We start from the raw sequence: 14,807 nt of genomic DNA, 5'->3' as shown, positions 1-14,807 counted from the left end.
CCTGAAGCAGTGTAGACTCACCTGGCCAGGGAGTCGATCTTTCGGCCCTCCTTGTCCCTTGGTGCAGTGTGACCTCTCGCCTCTCTGCCCTGGGAGGACTCCACCACGACCGAGTTTGGCTTGGGGTGGTGGAGGAAGAAGGGGATATCCTCCTCCCGAACCCGGTGCATGGATTCGTACCTTCGAGACTTGAGTTGAGGGTGAGAGGGCAGGTCCCAGGGCTGCGTCATCGCTTGCTGTAAGGTGGTGATCAGCGGCAGGGTGACCAATGTGGACTGTTCCCCGCAGACGATGTCGTAAAACTTGTCCGTAGTTGGTCCCGGACGCTGGTCGGGGAGGTCGAATCGACCTCCAAATCGTCGGAGTCAGCACTGTAATACGGGAGAGGCAATGAGGAGGACTCTGCCGGGGAGAAGGAGCGGCTACTTCCATCCCGAGGAGGTATTGGGGATGCATGCCTTGGGTCCAAAGACTGTGGTCAGTCGTGGGACAGTAGTGAAGACCGACCCCTAGGAGCAGGATAGTACCCGACGGAGAGCGGATCGCCCCAGGTGTGATAGTATGGATGATGCCATCCTTCCGAGCGCTGCTCCATGGAGCGACTCCTCCAGCTCCGCCTCCATTGTGGCTGTGGGCATAGGCATGGGTGACCTAGCCCTGGGGGGGGGGAGTCCTGAATTTCCCCATTAGAAATTGAGCCTCTTTGCAGAGTTGGAACAGGCCCAGCAGATAGGTCAGGCACATGGCTAGGGGACCCTTGAGGGGTAACCCTCATAGCCTCCTGAAGCACCGGGTCGGGTGGAGTCGGTATGGTAAGTGCCGCCGGCACCGAGGGGGTCGTCGAATCCAAGTCCCAGTGTCGAGGACGCTCCAGATCCTTCGGTTTCTTGGAAGGTTTAGGAGCCTTGTCCTTCCTGGCCTTCTTATGGCCTGCCGATTTGTCAGGTTCGGTGTGCTTACGCTTCTCGTGCTTCTTCTTGGGAGAAGCGGGCGGAACCACCACTGTAGTAGACGCGCCTTCGTCAGAAGGGCGAGAGGGTGGGGCCACTGAAGTGGAGCCAGGCTTTGGAGCAGCAACAAGCGGGGAGCCTCCGAAGGTGATTCTCACGATTCTTCCTGGCCTGCTTAGAGAAGGCCAGGCAGTGAGAGCATTTATCGGTCCTATGCCCCTCCTGCAAGCAGAGGAGGCATGGGTCATGCGGGTCAGTTGGAGACATTTTTGACCCGCACTCCGCACATTTGCGGAAAGCCACTTGCTCCGCCATTGCAAGAAACGGAAAAAAAGAGAGATAGTGCAGAGGGTAAGTATATATTTTTGTTTGTTTGTTTTTTTAGATAGAAGATCGAAAGAAAGGTAGAACGATAGAGAAAACTGTAAGAACTATACGAAGCAGAGGAATAACAGGAACTAGGAGAAATACCTGGGCTATAACAACTGGGAGAACAATTGAGAGGAAAAACAAGCTAAACGAGTAATGGTCAGAGCAAGAGCGAAAGCGGCACGAGGCACAATGAACGGCGGTCGCAAAGACTGAACAAAATGGCGGACGCTCCGCTCTTTATAGGCTATGGGGGAGGGGGAGGGGAGCTTTTCCCGCCAAAAACCATTAGCTTGCAATCTTCCGGCCAAAGGCACCGCGCAGGCGCAGCACCCCATATGTGTGATACACAGAGGCCACGACGAAGAAGTGTTATTACAAATTGTTTGCAATATGCCACATGATTTTAACATAGCAGACACTGTAGAAACTGTTTCAAAAATAATTGAATATTCATCAGTATAGTGGAAGGCATATATTTTTAAAAATATACCTTTTTTCCAGTATTTTTGTAAGCAGAACTCTACTTCTGTTTATGAATGGAAACAATTGGGTGAAACCCGTATGGATGTGCATTTCATCTGAACGCCACTAAAATCACCTGCATGCCTTTTTTTTTTTTTTTTTTTTTGAGGATATAATTTTACCTTATGTTTACTTTGGACACAAAATAAGAGAGAAAACCTATCTAAGCTTCATCAAATCCTTTGCAGAATTGGAGCTGCTGCACCTGTATATCCTGCACGGTGAGAGATACTTCAAGACTCGTAAGTTGCATGCTTGGCTCTGCCAATTAATTAGATAACAAATTCTAATCTTCAACTGAAGTTTCAGTAAATTAATTGTAGTGCCTGATTAGAGCTTGGAGCGCTATATATGCATGATACAATGATGCTTCCATCAAAAACATCAGATCTTTAATAGCAATTTAAGGCAATTAACTTCATTTTATTTTTTGAAAGCACCATAGGCAGAAACTCCTACAAGAATGAAGGTACAAGCAGGTCTTTTGCATATAATTGCATTTCTGACATGATCTACACAATCCTTCAAACTGTTACTTCCAGTTACTAGTTTACTCAAATGCAATACCTGCAAATTAAATATAATTCCTTTGTGAATTTTTCTTTCCAAAATGTATTGCCTGTAACATCAAGTTTACATCTATTTTATCAAACACACTAACATACATCACTATAAATATTGTTCCAAATAAGTAGTATAAATATAGTGCCTTGCAACGCTGATAGAGACTTAGCAAGAAGGTTTGCAGCTGAAACTGCTGCCAAATCTGCTTCTACCAAGTACTGGCAGAATACTTATGCAACCAACAAGTGCCAACATTTTTGTTTACTTAATTTTTGTGCTACAATAAAAATATTTTTCACCTTCATAATGCTGAGCGTCTTGTGTACATCAAGGGGTAACAATGCCAATAAAATTCATTTCATTTCCAGGTTGTAATACAACAAAATATGGAAACAGTCAAAGGGTGTACGCATTAACATTTCTGCAAAATTTAATGATCATTACTACTGTTATTTTCTAGGCAATTCAACCAAATGAAAACCACCAACATATAAAACCTACCAACAGCTTCAGATAGACCATAGACCTTTTGATTATATGCATCAGTTTTGTCCCATATGAATGTATAAGCCAAGTTTGGAGATGCAGGGAACCATTTTTGAAAAAGTCTTCCCACTACTGCAACCATGAGATGAACTTTCATTAAGTTAAATGGTATCACTGACTGTGTCATGGTGATTTTAAGAACAGATTTGTATCCTGCAGCTCTGGAGCTTAAATACGACAATTTCAAATCTGTTCCTGGGATTGTTGTTTCTTCATGTAGTACCTAAAAGACAGGAAAAAACAAAAAACAAACACACAAACACACAAACACAAAATTAAGGAAAATAAAGGAAAGGTGCAAATAATGTGAAACCATATTACAGATACCATTTTCTACAGGAAGATGCAATAGTTAAGCAAAAGTAATATATCTGAGCTAGTTATATCAAATTTTGAAGCATGAATTTAGTTATTATTTAGGGTGAATGTACATAAATGCTTTTAAATATTCCCTGCATCAGACTTTTCCAAGAAGTCATGACTGCACTAAGAAGTAACTTCCCTCTCCCTACCAAAATATTGAGAAAATGGGCCGGTTCCCATTTCTAAGCTATGCTTCAAGAAGTCTGCAATAAGCACTGGGGTTGCACACTCCCTGTTCAGTTTGTGTACTAGTTTTGGCACTGTTATCTTGACCTTTTAAACCAGAATTTGCTAAAAGAATATTAGGCCACAGCTGAATTCTTGTCTGAGACTACGGTTCATAAATCAAGGCAGACTGAAAGGCTGCAGTCATAATATGAGGGACAGGCAATGGAGGAGCATGTCGCATTTGAAAGGGTCCACATTTATCCAAAGCAGTTCTGTACTGCTCATAACAAAGATTTACACACTAATTTATTGCAATTAACACTGAAAATATTGTTTTAAGTAACACTGTTTTAAGTAAATAAGTTTTGCAAAGTGAAAAACCTAGTGTATAACCCATAAGAATCCTAGCAGTGGCTTGGGTATCCTTCAGCTAGAAGCCTCTAGATCTCACTCTCAAGTGAGAGAAAACCATTCTAGCTTCTCCACATAACTGAAAAAGTAGTAAATGCAATTCACTGTCTTTACTTCTATTCTCCCATTTTCAATTAAATATATTGCATTTCTATACTACCCACTAGCCAAATCTATTTCCTTTCTCTTTTTAAACATCTGCTTCATATTTAAGAAAAAGGAAGCAGCATAAAGCATTGTTTCCTGAATAATTCAAAACTGGGAGGGTAAAAAGAGTTAATCTAACATCACAGAACATTAAAGAACTGAAAGCATTCTAAACATTTATAGCTAACCTATATTTTTCTAGGTATCAATCATAGGTGCCACATGTTGTTAATAGGTATACCGTTCAATAATTGAAGCTCTCTTTCATTCTTTGTCTTCCTCTTTCCCTCTTGCTAATACAATAATTTTAACTTCCTTCTATATGCCAACCCTTGACAACCTTTACTTTCAGAGTTCTTTTTATACTGTTCCAATTCTTTGCAATTAAGAAATGTGGCAGCAGTCAGCAAGTCACATATGATAGAATATGATAGTCATTTAGAATAACCTTATCAATCCTAATGGGACAGTTAAAGGATTTAAAAGGTAAAGAATAAGATTTTAATTTATTGTAAAAATGTGGCCTTATATTTCTGTGTTTTAGGATTTTCAGAAACATATTTATAGAGGAGGATCTATGTTTATTATCCTCATATTTTATTTAACTTATTCAAGGCTAGCTAAATAGAACATGCTAGAACCTTAACATTATATTAGTGTAAATCTAAGTCAAATAACTTTTGGTGAAGCTTCTATACCAAACAATGGTGTTAACTGATTTTCTAAGCATAATTTATCACTGATGCTTAAAGCTATCTCCACTGTTACTGTCAGTAAAGAATATTGTCTTATCAGTTTTCGGTAATATTCATTTAAACCTTTGGTTGTTACAGGTTTTTACCCCTAACTCAGTTAAGGCTTTACACAGTGTTCCAATTTAGACTGTATTATGTACATAGGGATGAATTGAGACTTTTCCAAATTAGAATTCTGTCAAGTAGATGCTTCCAGGGGTGAAGGGTAACATGATTTTCATCAATTCTCGCTGGCCCTGCAGCCTCAAAATTCTGCTCCAAAGGGTTGAAGATGCCCTCAGAAAAGTATGCAAGGTGGTGACTGGGGCTGCAGGGGAAGCCCTCCTTCTGATTATTTTCAGGGGAAGCTGAAAATAACCAGCTCCTTCCTCCTCCTACTATGGGAGCATCCAGTTAATGGAGTGTGTTTGCATGCTTTAAAATATATATATTTTTAAAACTGAAATGCTAAATGGCAACAGCGCCAGCTACTCTATTTATTGTTGTAAATACAGCAGGAATAAAACTGAATAAAACCAAGTCTCATAAGCTCAAATGTAGATATATGAAAACAGCAAATGACCTGGGCTAATCTGCCCCAAACATCCTACCAAAGTCAAGACAGTTAATCTGTCCTTCTTACTGCCACTGATAAAAAATTTGGCCTTCTCTAATGCCACCCATAGTATCTTTTCCCTTTTAAACTTAGGAACCACTTGGTTTGTAGAATTTTCTTTTATCTTTGAAGGGATTTATGCATGCTTAATGCTATTTTTGACATTAACTTTTAATGTTAACAGTTAGCATTAACATGGGATTTTGACTGTCAGCAGATGTTTAACATAAAATTGAGCTGACCTTCCTCACGATTGGCCAGTAAAAGGGCAATCATTTGCTGACAATCTCAGGCATACACATTAAAGAACAGAAAAACATGCTTTATAGATTCTACTTTCTGGTGATTATGACAACAGAACTCACAGACAAGTAAACACCAATGTATCTTAACCAGAATATCTGGATAGGTAGCACATGGAATACAGCCTAAGTAAAAGTCCTCAACTATTTTACTATGTGCAGGTTCCAAAGATAGTAGCCACAGTCAATTTTATTGTCAGCTAACAGTCAACTATTATACATCAACATTTATACTAACAGGAAACATAAAGTAACACTACAGAAAGAAAATTTCTAAAATAGGCAAGTATTGAAATTAACCATCTCAGAAAGTACTCAATAAACAAGATAAGTTGTGTGTGCATGTGAAGGAAGGCCTAGAAAAGTAATGTTCCAGAGTCTGTGCTTTATTAGGTGACACCTTAATACAGCAAGTTTGGGGGCTACAGACTTCATGCAAACATTATTATATCACTATAATCAGGCAGTTTTATAGCAAAGCAACAGCCATCTTAAAGATGTAAACCTTAAGCCAAATCTTTATATCTGTTATCCAGAGTATCACTTCAAAGAGACTTCCATCTAATAGTATGAATACAATAGGAATCTGCAAAAGGGTTCATTCAAAGGCTAACTTGAACACCATTTAAATCCAAAGACACACTGTTAAATCTACTGACTGTTTCTGGTGTAGAAAAAACTGTATAGTCACTTGACTAACAGTGACTATGGCTGGTCTACACTGGCTAGCTGGCCATAGAAAACTCAGTTCTGACCTCTGAAACACATGCTGGACGCTCTCCTCCTATACCTTTGCAGCCTGTGCAGTTCTTTCTGTACAAGTTGCACTGCCAAGGATGAAAGACCTACCTTGCAGTCACGGGGGAGGGGGGGTGTTTAGGGGTCAGGGAAGGGAGGAATGAGGCTCTGCCAGGATACAATATATACCAGCAGTGCCTTAGCCTGTTTTCCTCAAAAGCAGGTGCTGAACACTTAGGATTTGAATGCTGAGTCCCAAACGGCAGCATCACTTTAATGATATTTCCAATAAATTCATTTAAAATGGGTTTATTGCAGTTTTAATAAGATATTCTCCCTGCTTGTTCTAATGCTGTTGTACATTTATCTGTTATTTTTAGCATTTCTGTTTGCACAATTTAATCTTTCTTGTAAGCTGTTTAGTATTTTTTAAAGAGTAGCATACAAATAACTGAAAAGCAAACTTTCTGTTTCTGATGTTCAGGCGGTGAGTACTATTGCTTATATAGCCAAGCCATATACATGCAAGGCAGGTGTCCAGAAGCATGGGGGAATCCAAGGTTTACAGAAGGGTTGGGGCATGCGGAGAACTCAGTGGGTGAACACCCCCCCCCTCCCCAACAGCCCAATAAGGACAGAACATTTTTGGTGGCAATGAAATGCTGACTGACTGTTTGGGCCAGAAGCAGGAAAGAGCAGAAGACTTGAAGGATGAAAGAAACACTTTATACTTTCTAAAAGGTTGCATGTTTGTCTTATAAGAACAGTGAAGGAATATTTCAAGAGCACTACCATCAGGGATAGGTAACTTAGCAGTGGGGGGGGGGAATTCCTCCAGCCCTAAAACTGCTCCTCCATTGCCTGCCTTCTTAGTTATTAGTAGCAAAGAGAATATACATGTAGAAACACAGCTGGGAAGTTGTAAAACCAGATCACTTGTTGAAGTAGATGAGCTACTTTTTATAATTTAAATTTCAGACAAGCATGCTTGGTTTTGTTGCTTTCAATTATTCCATTTTGAAATTTAATTCTAATCACTAAAATGATACTGTTTTGTGTGCCATTTCCCAATATTCCCTTCAGAAAAAGGAGTATTTACATTAGCAGTTGGCTATGAAATTGTTCAAAATAAGAGTATTTTCCCTTCCTTTCTTAGGCTAGATCACTGCCTTGGGGAAGGTTTCCTCATGCATTCTGATCAATATTCACTCCTTTTTCATATCAGAAAAGTGCAATGATTCAATCTTTTTAGAGCATTCTCTGAGAAAAATGTGTGGGTGATAGTAAGACAAGATGGGTTTTTGCCTTTCATGGATTACGATAGTCAATCTTCTTTATTTCATTCAGGACTTCCAACAGGATTAAAAATATCACACCACTAAAGACTGGAAGCTAAAGCTTTAGCTGTAAAGCCACCAAGCATCGCCATTAAGATTTTAAAAAATCTAGAAATACAACTATAAATCTGATGTCTTGGCTCTATGGTACCTCTGAAACATATAAAGCATAAATCCCAGAGGTGTCAGAACATCCCTTAGAACAGTCTCCCTGAACTGTTGCCTTGTTAATCCTAACTCCACCCTATGCTGGCTGGGGATGATGGGAACTGTAGTCCAACACAACTGGATGGCAACAGGTTTGGAAGGCTATCATAAGGCTAACAGGAAGATAAACCCATGATGCACTAACCCCATATATTGGCAACCATCTCAAAAACCTGAGCAGATGGGTAGCTTTATTATCATCATTTTAGCTTAAGAGATGCCCCTTAAAAGATGACTTCTCTTTGACATGTAGAAATAGTTGGCTGTATTGCAATGAGCATGAACCAATGTACACCATTCTTCAACATTATATTCCTTCTGTCCACCTTCATGGAACAAAGCCCTCTCTCCCCCCACCTCATCTTCTCATTCAGTCAAGCTAACCTGTTCACCTCCTTGAATCAAATAACTTCAGGTTGCTGTAGTAAAGACAAATGAGATAAATTTATCTCAAATGGTAGTTTGGGTCCTACAAATCAAATCCAGAATTATACCCTGGTTGCTGAAAAGCTTTCCTGAATTGTCAGGAGAACTCCTAAACACTTTAGGATAACGAGGGTGCAAAGATTTGGGGTTATGCTCCTTTTGCCAGCACAAATTAACTTTTCAAAAGAATCCCTTGACTTTCTGGGGAGGTTTTTCAGGGCATGTAGGGAAAGAAGAAGCAACAGGAAAATCTCCTCCTGTGAGCTTCCTTCTTGGGGATTTTCCAGATTCTATTTAATATATCGATAGAGAGTCTCCAACTGTTTTGGACCTTCAGGCCCAACTAGTAATTTAAGAAACTACTGTGGGCACCATCACAAAATGCCTAATCACTGGATCAATTCTTTTGTGTCTACCTGTTGCATCAATGGGTCTTGGGCTGTATCTTATTCAGCAAAACTTTTTGTGTGCCTACCTATAGGAAACCGTATCTCTTTAATATGGGATTATTTAACTCAGCTAATTGCTGGTAATGCAGTGCAGGTAATGCTTCTTTTAAACATGTTTTGGCAATGTTGCCTACTTGCTTCTTTTTGGGAGGAGGTTACCATGGAGTTGAATTCTGTACTGGAACAGTCTTTAATATTTATTCCGTACACATTCTTTAAAAATATTAACATGCTTCAAATTAACAAATGAAAAGGAAACTGGACTCCCAATGTTCTTTAGGAAGTTAAAAGATAGATATTACTAAATCAAAAGATAAATATTGACTTTCTATAATGCAGTGAATTAAGAACCTTACAAATGCCACCTCCATACAGATAATTATTTGAATATTTGGTCTGCTTTTGTTGAAGCCTATATACACAATAGAAAGTCAAATGAAAAGCCATATTCCAATATTAAAAAGGGAAAAAAATAAAAACTGCAGAGCAATTATTTTTCAGGGGCCTGTAGGTTCCATGATGGGAATTCTTGCTATTGGTGAATAATGGAATGACAATTTTGTTTCTCTGAAATATTATTTAGATGCATAGAAAAAAAGCTCTCCCTCAGCACCACATTTCAAATTCAACAATTTTCTTCCCAAAAGCCTTCTTCACTGTCCATACAATAGTAACAGAACACAATACTGTGGATGATCTTGGTCTCCAGAAAAAGGTCCTTACACTCAATGCTCTTTTCTAGTTGCTTTATCAGGGGCCTTCCAAGTCTCAGTATTCTAATTTATTGGCTATAGTCTCTGTCTCAATGGAAGACTGAGCTAAGTTATCTGAAATGTCAAAATGTCAATTTCTTCATTATTAAAAGTCAAAGTTTGTAATTCTTCTGTGAACATACTTTTCTCTCTCTTACTATTAAACTACAGTCCTGCTTTTGCACTTTCTTCTTATTTTCAACAAGAGTCATTTAATTAATTGCAGCTTTCTGCCAGTAATATGTTACTGTCTGTATATTTCACATTATTGATTTCCACCAATTTTCACTCCTCCTTCCTTTGATCCTTATTATCCAGCTTTCTTTACATGTTATTGCAAAAAGACAGGGAGATAAAATACACCCTTGTCTGATGTCTTTGTCTATACGAAAGCATTCTGTTTGTCCATATTCTGCCCCAACAGCAGCTTCTTGTCCACAATGCAGGACAAGACAATGAAGTGCTGAGGCACACCTATTTCTTTCAGGACATAGCTTTTAGTGATCCGCACAGTCAAAGGTTTTGCTGTAGTCTATAAACCATGGAGTGATCTTCTTTTGAACTCCTTTGGGCCACTCCAAAGTATTGTATATTTGCTATATGATATTGTCTCCTCCTTTTTGGAATCCAGCTTGAATGACAGACATAAGGCAATATTCTTTGCTGCAACACCTTGCACATAATTTTACTTGCATGGGAAATGATTGCAATGGTCCTATAGGCTGCTGCATTCTTGTACATCACTTTCCTTGGGCACTGGCATGTATACTGAATCTTTTCATTCTGTGCGTCATTGTTTTGTTTTCCATATTTGCCAGCATATTCTTATTAGGATTTGGACTGATTCAGTCTTTGTAACTTGAAATAGCTCTATCTATTCCACGTGTTTTATACCTTCTAAGAGTCTTCAAATCAGCTTTCATTTTACTTTTTAATGATTCTTGTTATATTGCATTTATACTGCACCTTTTCCACCCAAGGAAACAAAGGCAGTTTACATAGATCAATTTAAACCTCAGAACTGCCACCTTGTGAGGAGGTAAGGCTGAGAGTGAGGAGTGACTGGCCCAAAGTTACCCAGTGAGCTTCATGACCGAGTGGGGACTAGAACCCAGATCTGCCAAATCCATCCAACTCTCCATCCACATCACACTGCAGTTCTTCAGCCCTCTTTAAGACAATCCGTCATCTTTTAATCCCCTGTGTATAGTTCTTCCATATATTATTCCCCCATTCTCTTTATTTTCTCCTAGTCACATAGTATGCTCCCTGTTGGTCTTTCAGTACTCTATATCTTGGTGTGAATTAGGGGTGTTTCAACAATCTATTGGGCGTGGGAATCCATAGGATTCTCTGGGCTTGGCTCCTCAGAGTCTGGTCCACTTTGACATGGCTGTGAGTCCAAGTTCCTGGCAAGTGGGCCCAGTGTTCATGCCGTTTTTGCCAGAAGCAAGCTCCACATGCTGTGCAAGCAAGGTCTCTCTTCCACACTACATGGTGTAGCCTTTGTTTGTGCTGCTGTATGTGACATGGAAGGTTGAACATGTGGAGTTTGCTAGGAATGGAGTGCCATGCAAATGCTATGAAAGTGTACTATCTCTTTCATGCCACATGCAGCAGATCTTCTTTGTGTTGCTGCATGTGATGTGGAATAAGGTTGTTGGCTATGCAGCCTTCATTCTGTAAGCTTTTGTTGACTCTCTCTCAGCTTGGCTTGCTTTCCAAGACAAGACTAAACAGGAAAGGAAATCTGCAAATACTAGAGGGATGGATTCTGTGGAGCTTTATCATATCCCTAATTTGAATTTCCCTTTTATTTCTTGGATCTTCTAGAAGAGATCCCTTGTTTTTTCTCTTTCTCTTTCATTTCTTCACACATCACTCTTTTTGTCTCTACATGAGAGTCACTGAAGTTATATTTTGTTTCTCTCCTGTGCTCAGGAATTATGAGTATTTCTTCCATTGTTTATCTAGGCCACAGGAATTATCCTTTTGTAGTCTTCCTCAATATTTCTAGTGTTAGTCCACAATATTTCTGGTTCATAGTCAATTGAGATCAGTATCTGTTATGTGGATTTTAAATTCCTCAAAAATGTTATTTAAGTTGTATTTTACCACTGTGCTTCTGTTAGTGATCTTTTCCAGTTTTACTCTGATTTTAGTTATTAGAAATGCATGGTTGCTATCACAATCTGCTCCTGATTTTGTCTTAACAGGTAGAATACAGATTCTCCATCTCCAGCTTCTAATTATGCAGCCTAGTTGATTTCTGCATTGGCCATCTGGTGATGTACATGTGCACAGTCATTGGATTGGTATGTATTTACCAAAAAAAAAAAAAAAATGTTGGCATCACAGTCCTTTTCCTGCTTTGTATTTGACCATAAGGCCAAATTCACCTGCCACATTTGCTTCTGCCTTGTTTCCTAGTTTTGCATTCCAACTTCCAGTTATTATCAGCATATCCCTGCCCCTTTGCATGGGGTGTTATCGATTTCCTCTTGAAAAGCTGGTAAAAGCTTTTGATTTGTTCTTCCTCAGCACCTGCTGATGGAGAATAGAATTGAATGATGGTTATGTTGCTAGGTGTTTCAGACAATTTCTATTGCTATTGCTATGATTCAGCCAGACACTGCACTATAGCTCCTTGTGATGTCATGCCTCAGTATTAGAATCACTTAATTTCTTCTTGAGGTTGTCATTTGCAGATTAAAACATTTCGTATTTGTTTGACGTTTCCCATTCCAGTCCAATTCAGTTTGCTAATACTAAGTACTGCAGTGTGTAACCATTCCATGTCTTTCTTTACAGTTCACCTTGATTCATGCTTTTCATGCTCCATGTTCCAATGGTATGTGTTGTGCAGCACCCAATCTTTCGCTCTGTGCATGCTGGTTTTCATGTACTTGTGTCATTAGCTGCAACACTATTCATACTTCTCCTTTGCTCTTCCTCAGTAGCTAGTTGAGTGCCTTTTGATGTGGGAATCTCATCTTTTGGCATTATTGAATCATTTCATTAGCAGGTTTCAAGGTAAGAAAATTCAGCAGTGGAATACTATTGCCTCAGCACTAACTAGTTAGCTTGAATGTCACTGCAACTGTCTGTGAAAGATCCTCTACCACTGTTACCTTCCATTATCACTGCTGCCCACTAGCTGCTGTTTCTCTATCCTGTCACCATTAGAGATATCCATTCCGTTTTGCTGATGGAATTCTTATTGCTGTTATTCTTGCCGTTTGCTGTTATTCTTGAAGAGGGCAGATGCATCTTAGTGTTGTGTCTCAGCTTTGCCCACTTTGCCTTGAGTGACTTCGCTAGGAGACCAGCCGAGAGAGAGAGTCCGGACACTTTGGCAGCATTGCTCCTGTTTCACTGAGAGTCTAATCCCCTCTCAATATGTTAAGATGTACATCAAGAGAGGTAATAATAGGCAAGCAATGTAGCAAATGATATCATGAATGCTGGAATCAGTCAAGCAAACAGTCTTAAATAATACTGGTTTTAGCACAAGTACTGTCTTGCTTCATGAGTACTTTGGTATGTTAGACATGAAAAAAGAAAATGTATTTCAGATGTCCTGCTGAATCATCAGTAATATATTTAATCATATTGTGAAAAGATAAATGCCACCAGACGTGTTGGCACAGACAATCTTACCAAATCCTGTCAGTAAATTAATTCACTGAAAGGCTAATTGTGAGGCTAATAGTAATCAGACTTGGCTGAGAGTCATTCAAGAATCTATGCTTCCTAATATAATAGTAGGTTTTTTGAGTGTTGCTCTTTTTAGAGGATTCACATTACAACTGCTACAATACCCAGTGTTTATGTATTTTTAATAGTCAAACTGCAAAAGGGGAACAAAGGTGCCTTTTGACTATTTTGCTCTTGTTCCAAAGAAACACTGCTTGTGTCCAAACAGCGTAAAATCCTGCTAACTCATATTAATGAAATTACTAATGTTAGCATAAAAAAACTAAAAGGAAATACAAATTTAAAAAGACTTCACATTCTCAAACTTGCTATATGTTCTGCATGATCATTTCTGTGCAAAATTATGCTGTTCACTCCCAAGAAATGTAACATATTTTTAATGAAATAAAAAATCTGAATTGTATTGAGTCATCAAACTATTAAATTTAGTGAGAACTTAGGAGATTAGCTATTAGCTTATTAGGTACTGTATATTAAGGACCAAAACTTAACCCTTAACCCTATATATTCTTTTAGATATAAGTTATGTGTATGCACAAAGTGAAAAAAAAATCCTTGATTTTTTTCCATAAGAGACTTTTCAGATATGTGTATCAACAGCACCTGTGTGCATATATCTCATCAAAACTTGTTCATGTCAGTACAGTTTATATATGTTTATATATATAGGATATGAAAGTTAACTTTTCCCCCTAAAACAAATTTTTCTTTCAAAGCACTTTACTGTGCATCTTGTAAATTATTTATTTTAATTGTTTATAGACATGAACTTGAGACATTTCATCAGCTGCTGCCAAAAATCAAAGCTATCTTGCCAATGGTAGTATTTTGCAAATAACTTTTGATCTCATCTACAGTAACCAAAGGCAGAAGCATAATGGTGACAGATAAAACTAGATCCTGCTTAATTATTCTGTGTTTTCCTTTAGGCTTTCAGTCTGCATCAATGACTGATTATGTTTCACCCACTTGCACCTCACCATGTTAATGGAGTGAGGGCATTCTTAGTTAAAATACAAGTTTCATAGAAATAATGTTTTGAATCCCTGAAATAATATTGTGTATGAGTTCATAAATTCACATGTGTCAATATGCTAACAAATATCTTACATTTGCAGATTCCTAGTATTACCAATTTCAAAGTACTCCTATATTATTACAAACATAGTTTAACATATTTTCTTAACCATGCTCTCAGATGCCACAACTATGAAGGGACCTTATGACAAGAGAGATAATAACTATTGCAGTATGTGTGCATATGTGTGTATATACAGAAATGGAATATGAAGATGAACATTCTTGCTTCATTTTGCTGTCATATTCAAGTGTATATATGAGACTGTGTGAGTATGCATATATAAATGTGAAATACGCATCTATAAAAGAAGTTTCTTACATGCCTAATTCTTTGATCATATAATGGACTTTGTTTTACTTTGGAGGGATTCCACATTCCCTAAATGACCCTAGGATCACGTGGATT

At 38.6% G+C, this 14,807-nt stretch overlaps 1 protein-coding gene across 7 annotated transcripts in view; it reads right to left on the bottom strand.

The window, feature by feature from the left end:
* The window catches only part of TENM3 (teneurin transmembrane protein 3), a 384,209-nt gene that overhangs the window by 64,646 nt on the left and 304,756 nt on the right, over positions 1-14,807 (bottom strand). For all 7 annotated transcript variants that reach the window (XM_044449875.1, XM_044449876.1, XM_044449877.1 and 4 more), the window contains one exon: positions 2,910-3,177. In XM_044449875.1, the coding sequence (XP_044305810.1) occupies positions 2,910-3,177 (268 nt within the window). The remainder of the gene's footprint in view (positions 1-2,909; positions 3,178-14,807) is intronic.

This window comes from Varanus komodoensis, unplaced genomic scaffold (genome assembly GCF_004798865.1).
Source record: "Varanus komodoensis strain SLA01 unplaced genomic scaffold, ASM479886v1 scaffold61, whole genome shotgun sequence".
In the NCBI taxonomy this organism is placed as follows: Eukaryota; Metazoa; Chordata; class Lepidosauria; order Squamata; family Varanidae; genus Varanus; species Varanus komodoensis.
This window is presented reverse-complemented; position numbering and strand designations above follow the sequence as displayed.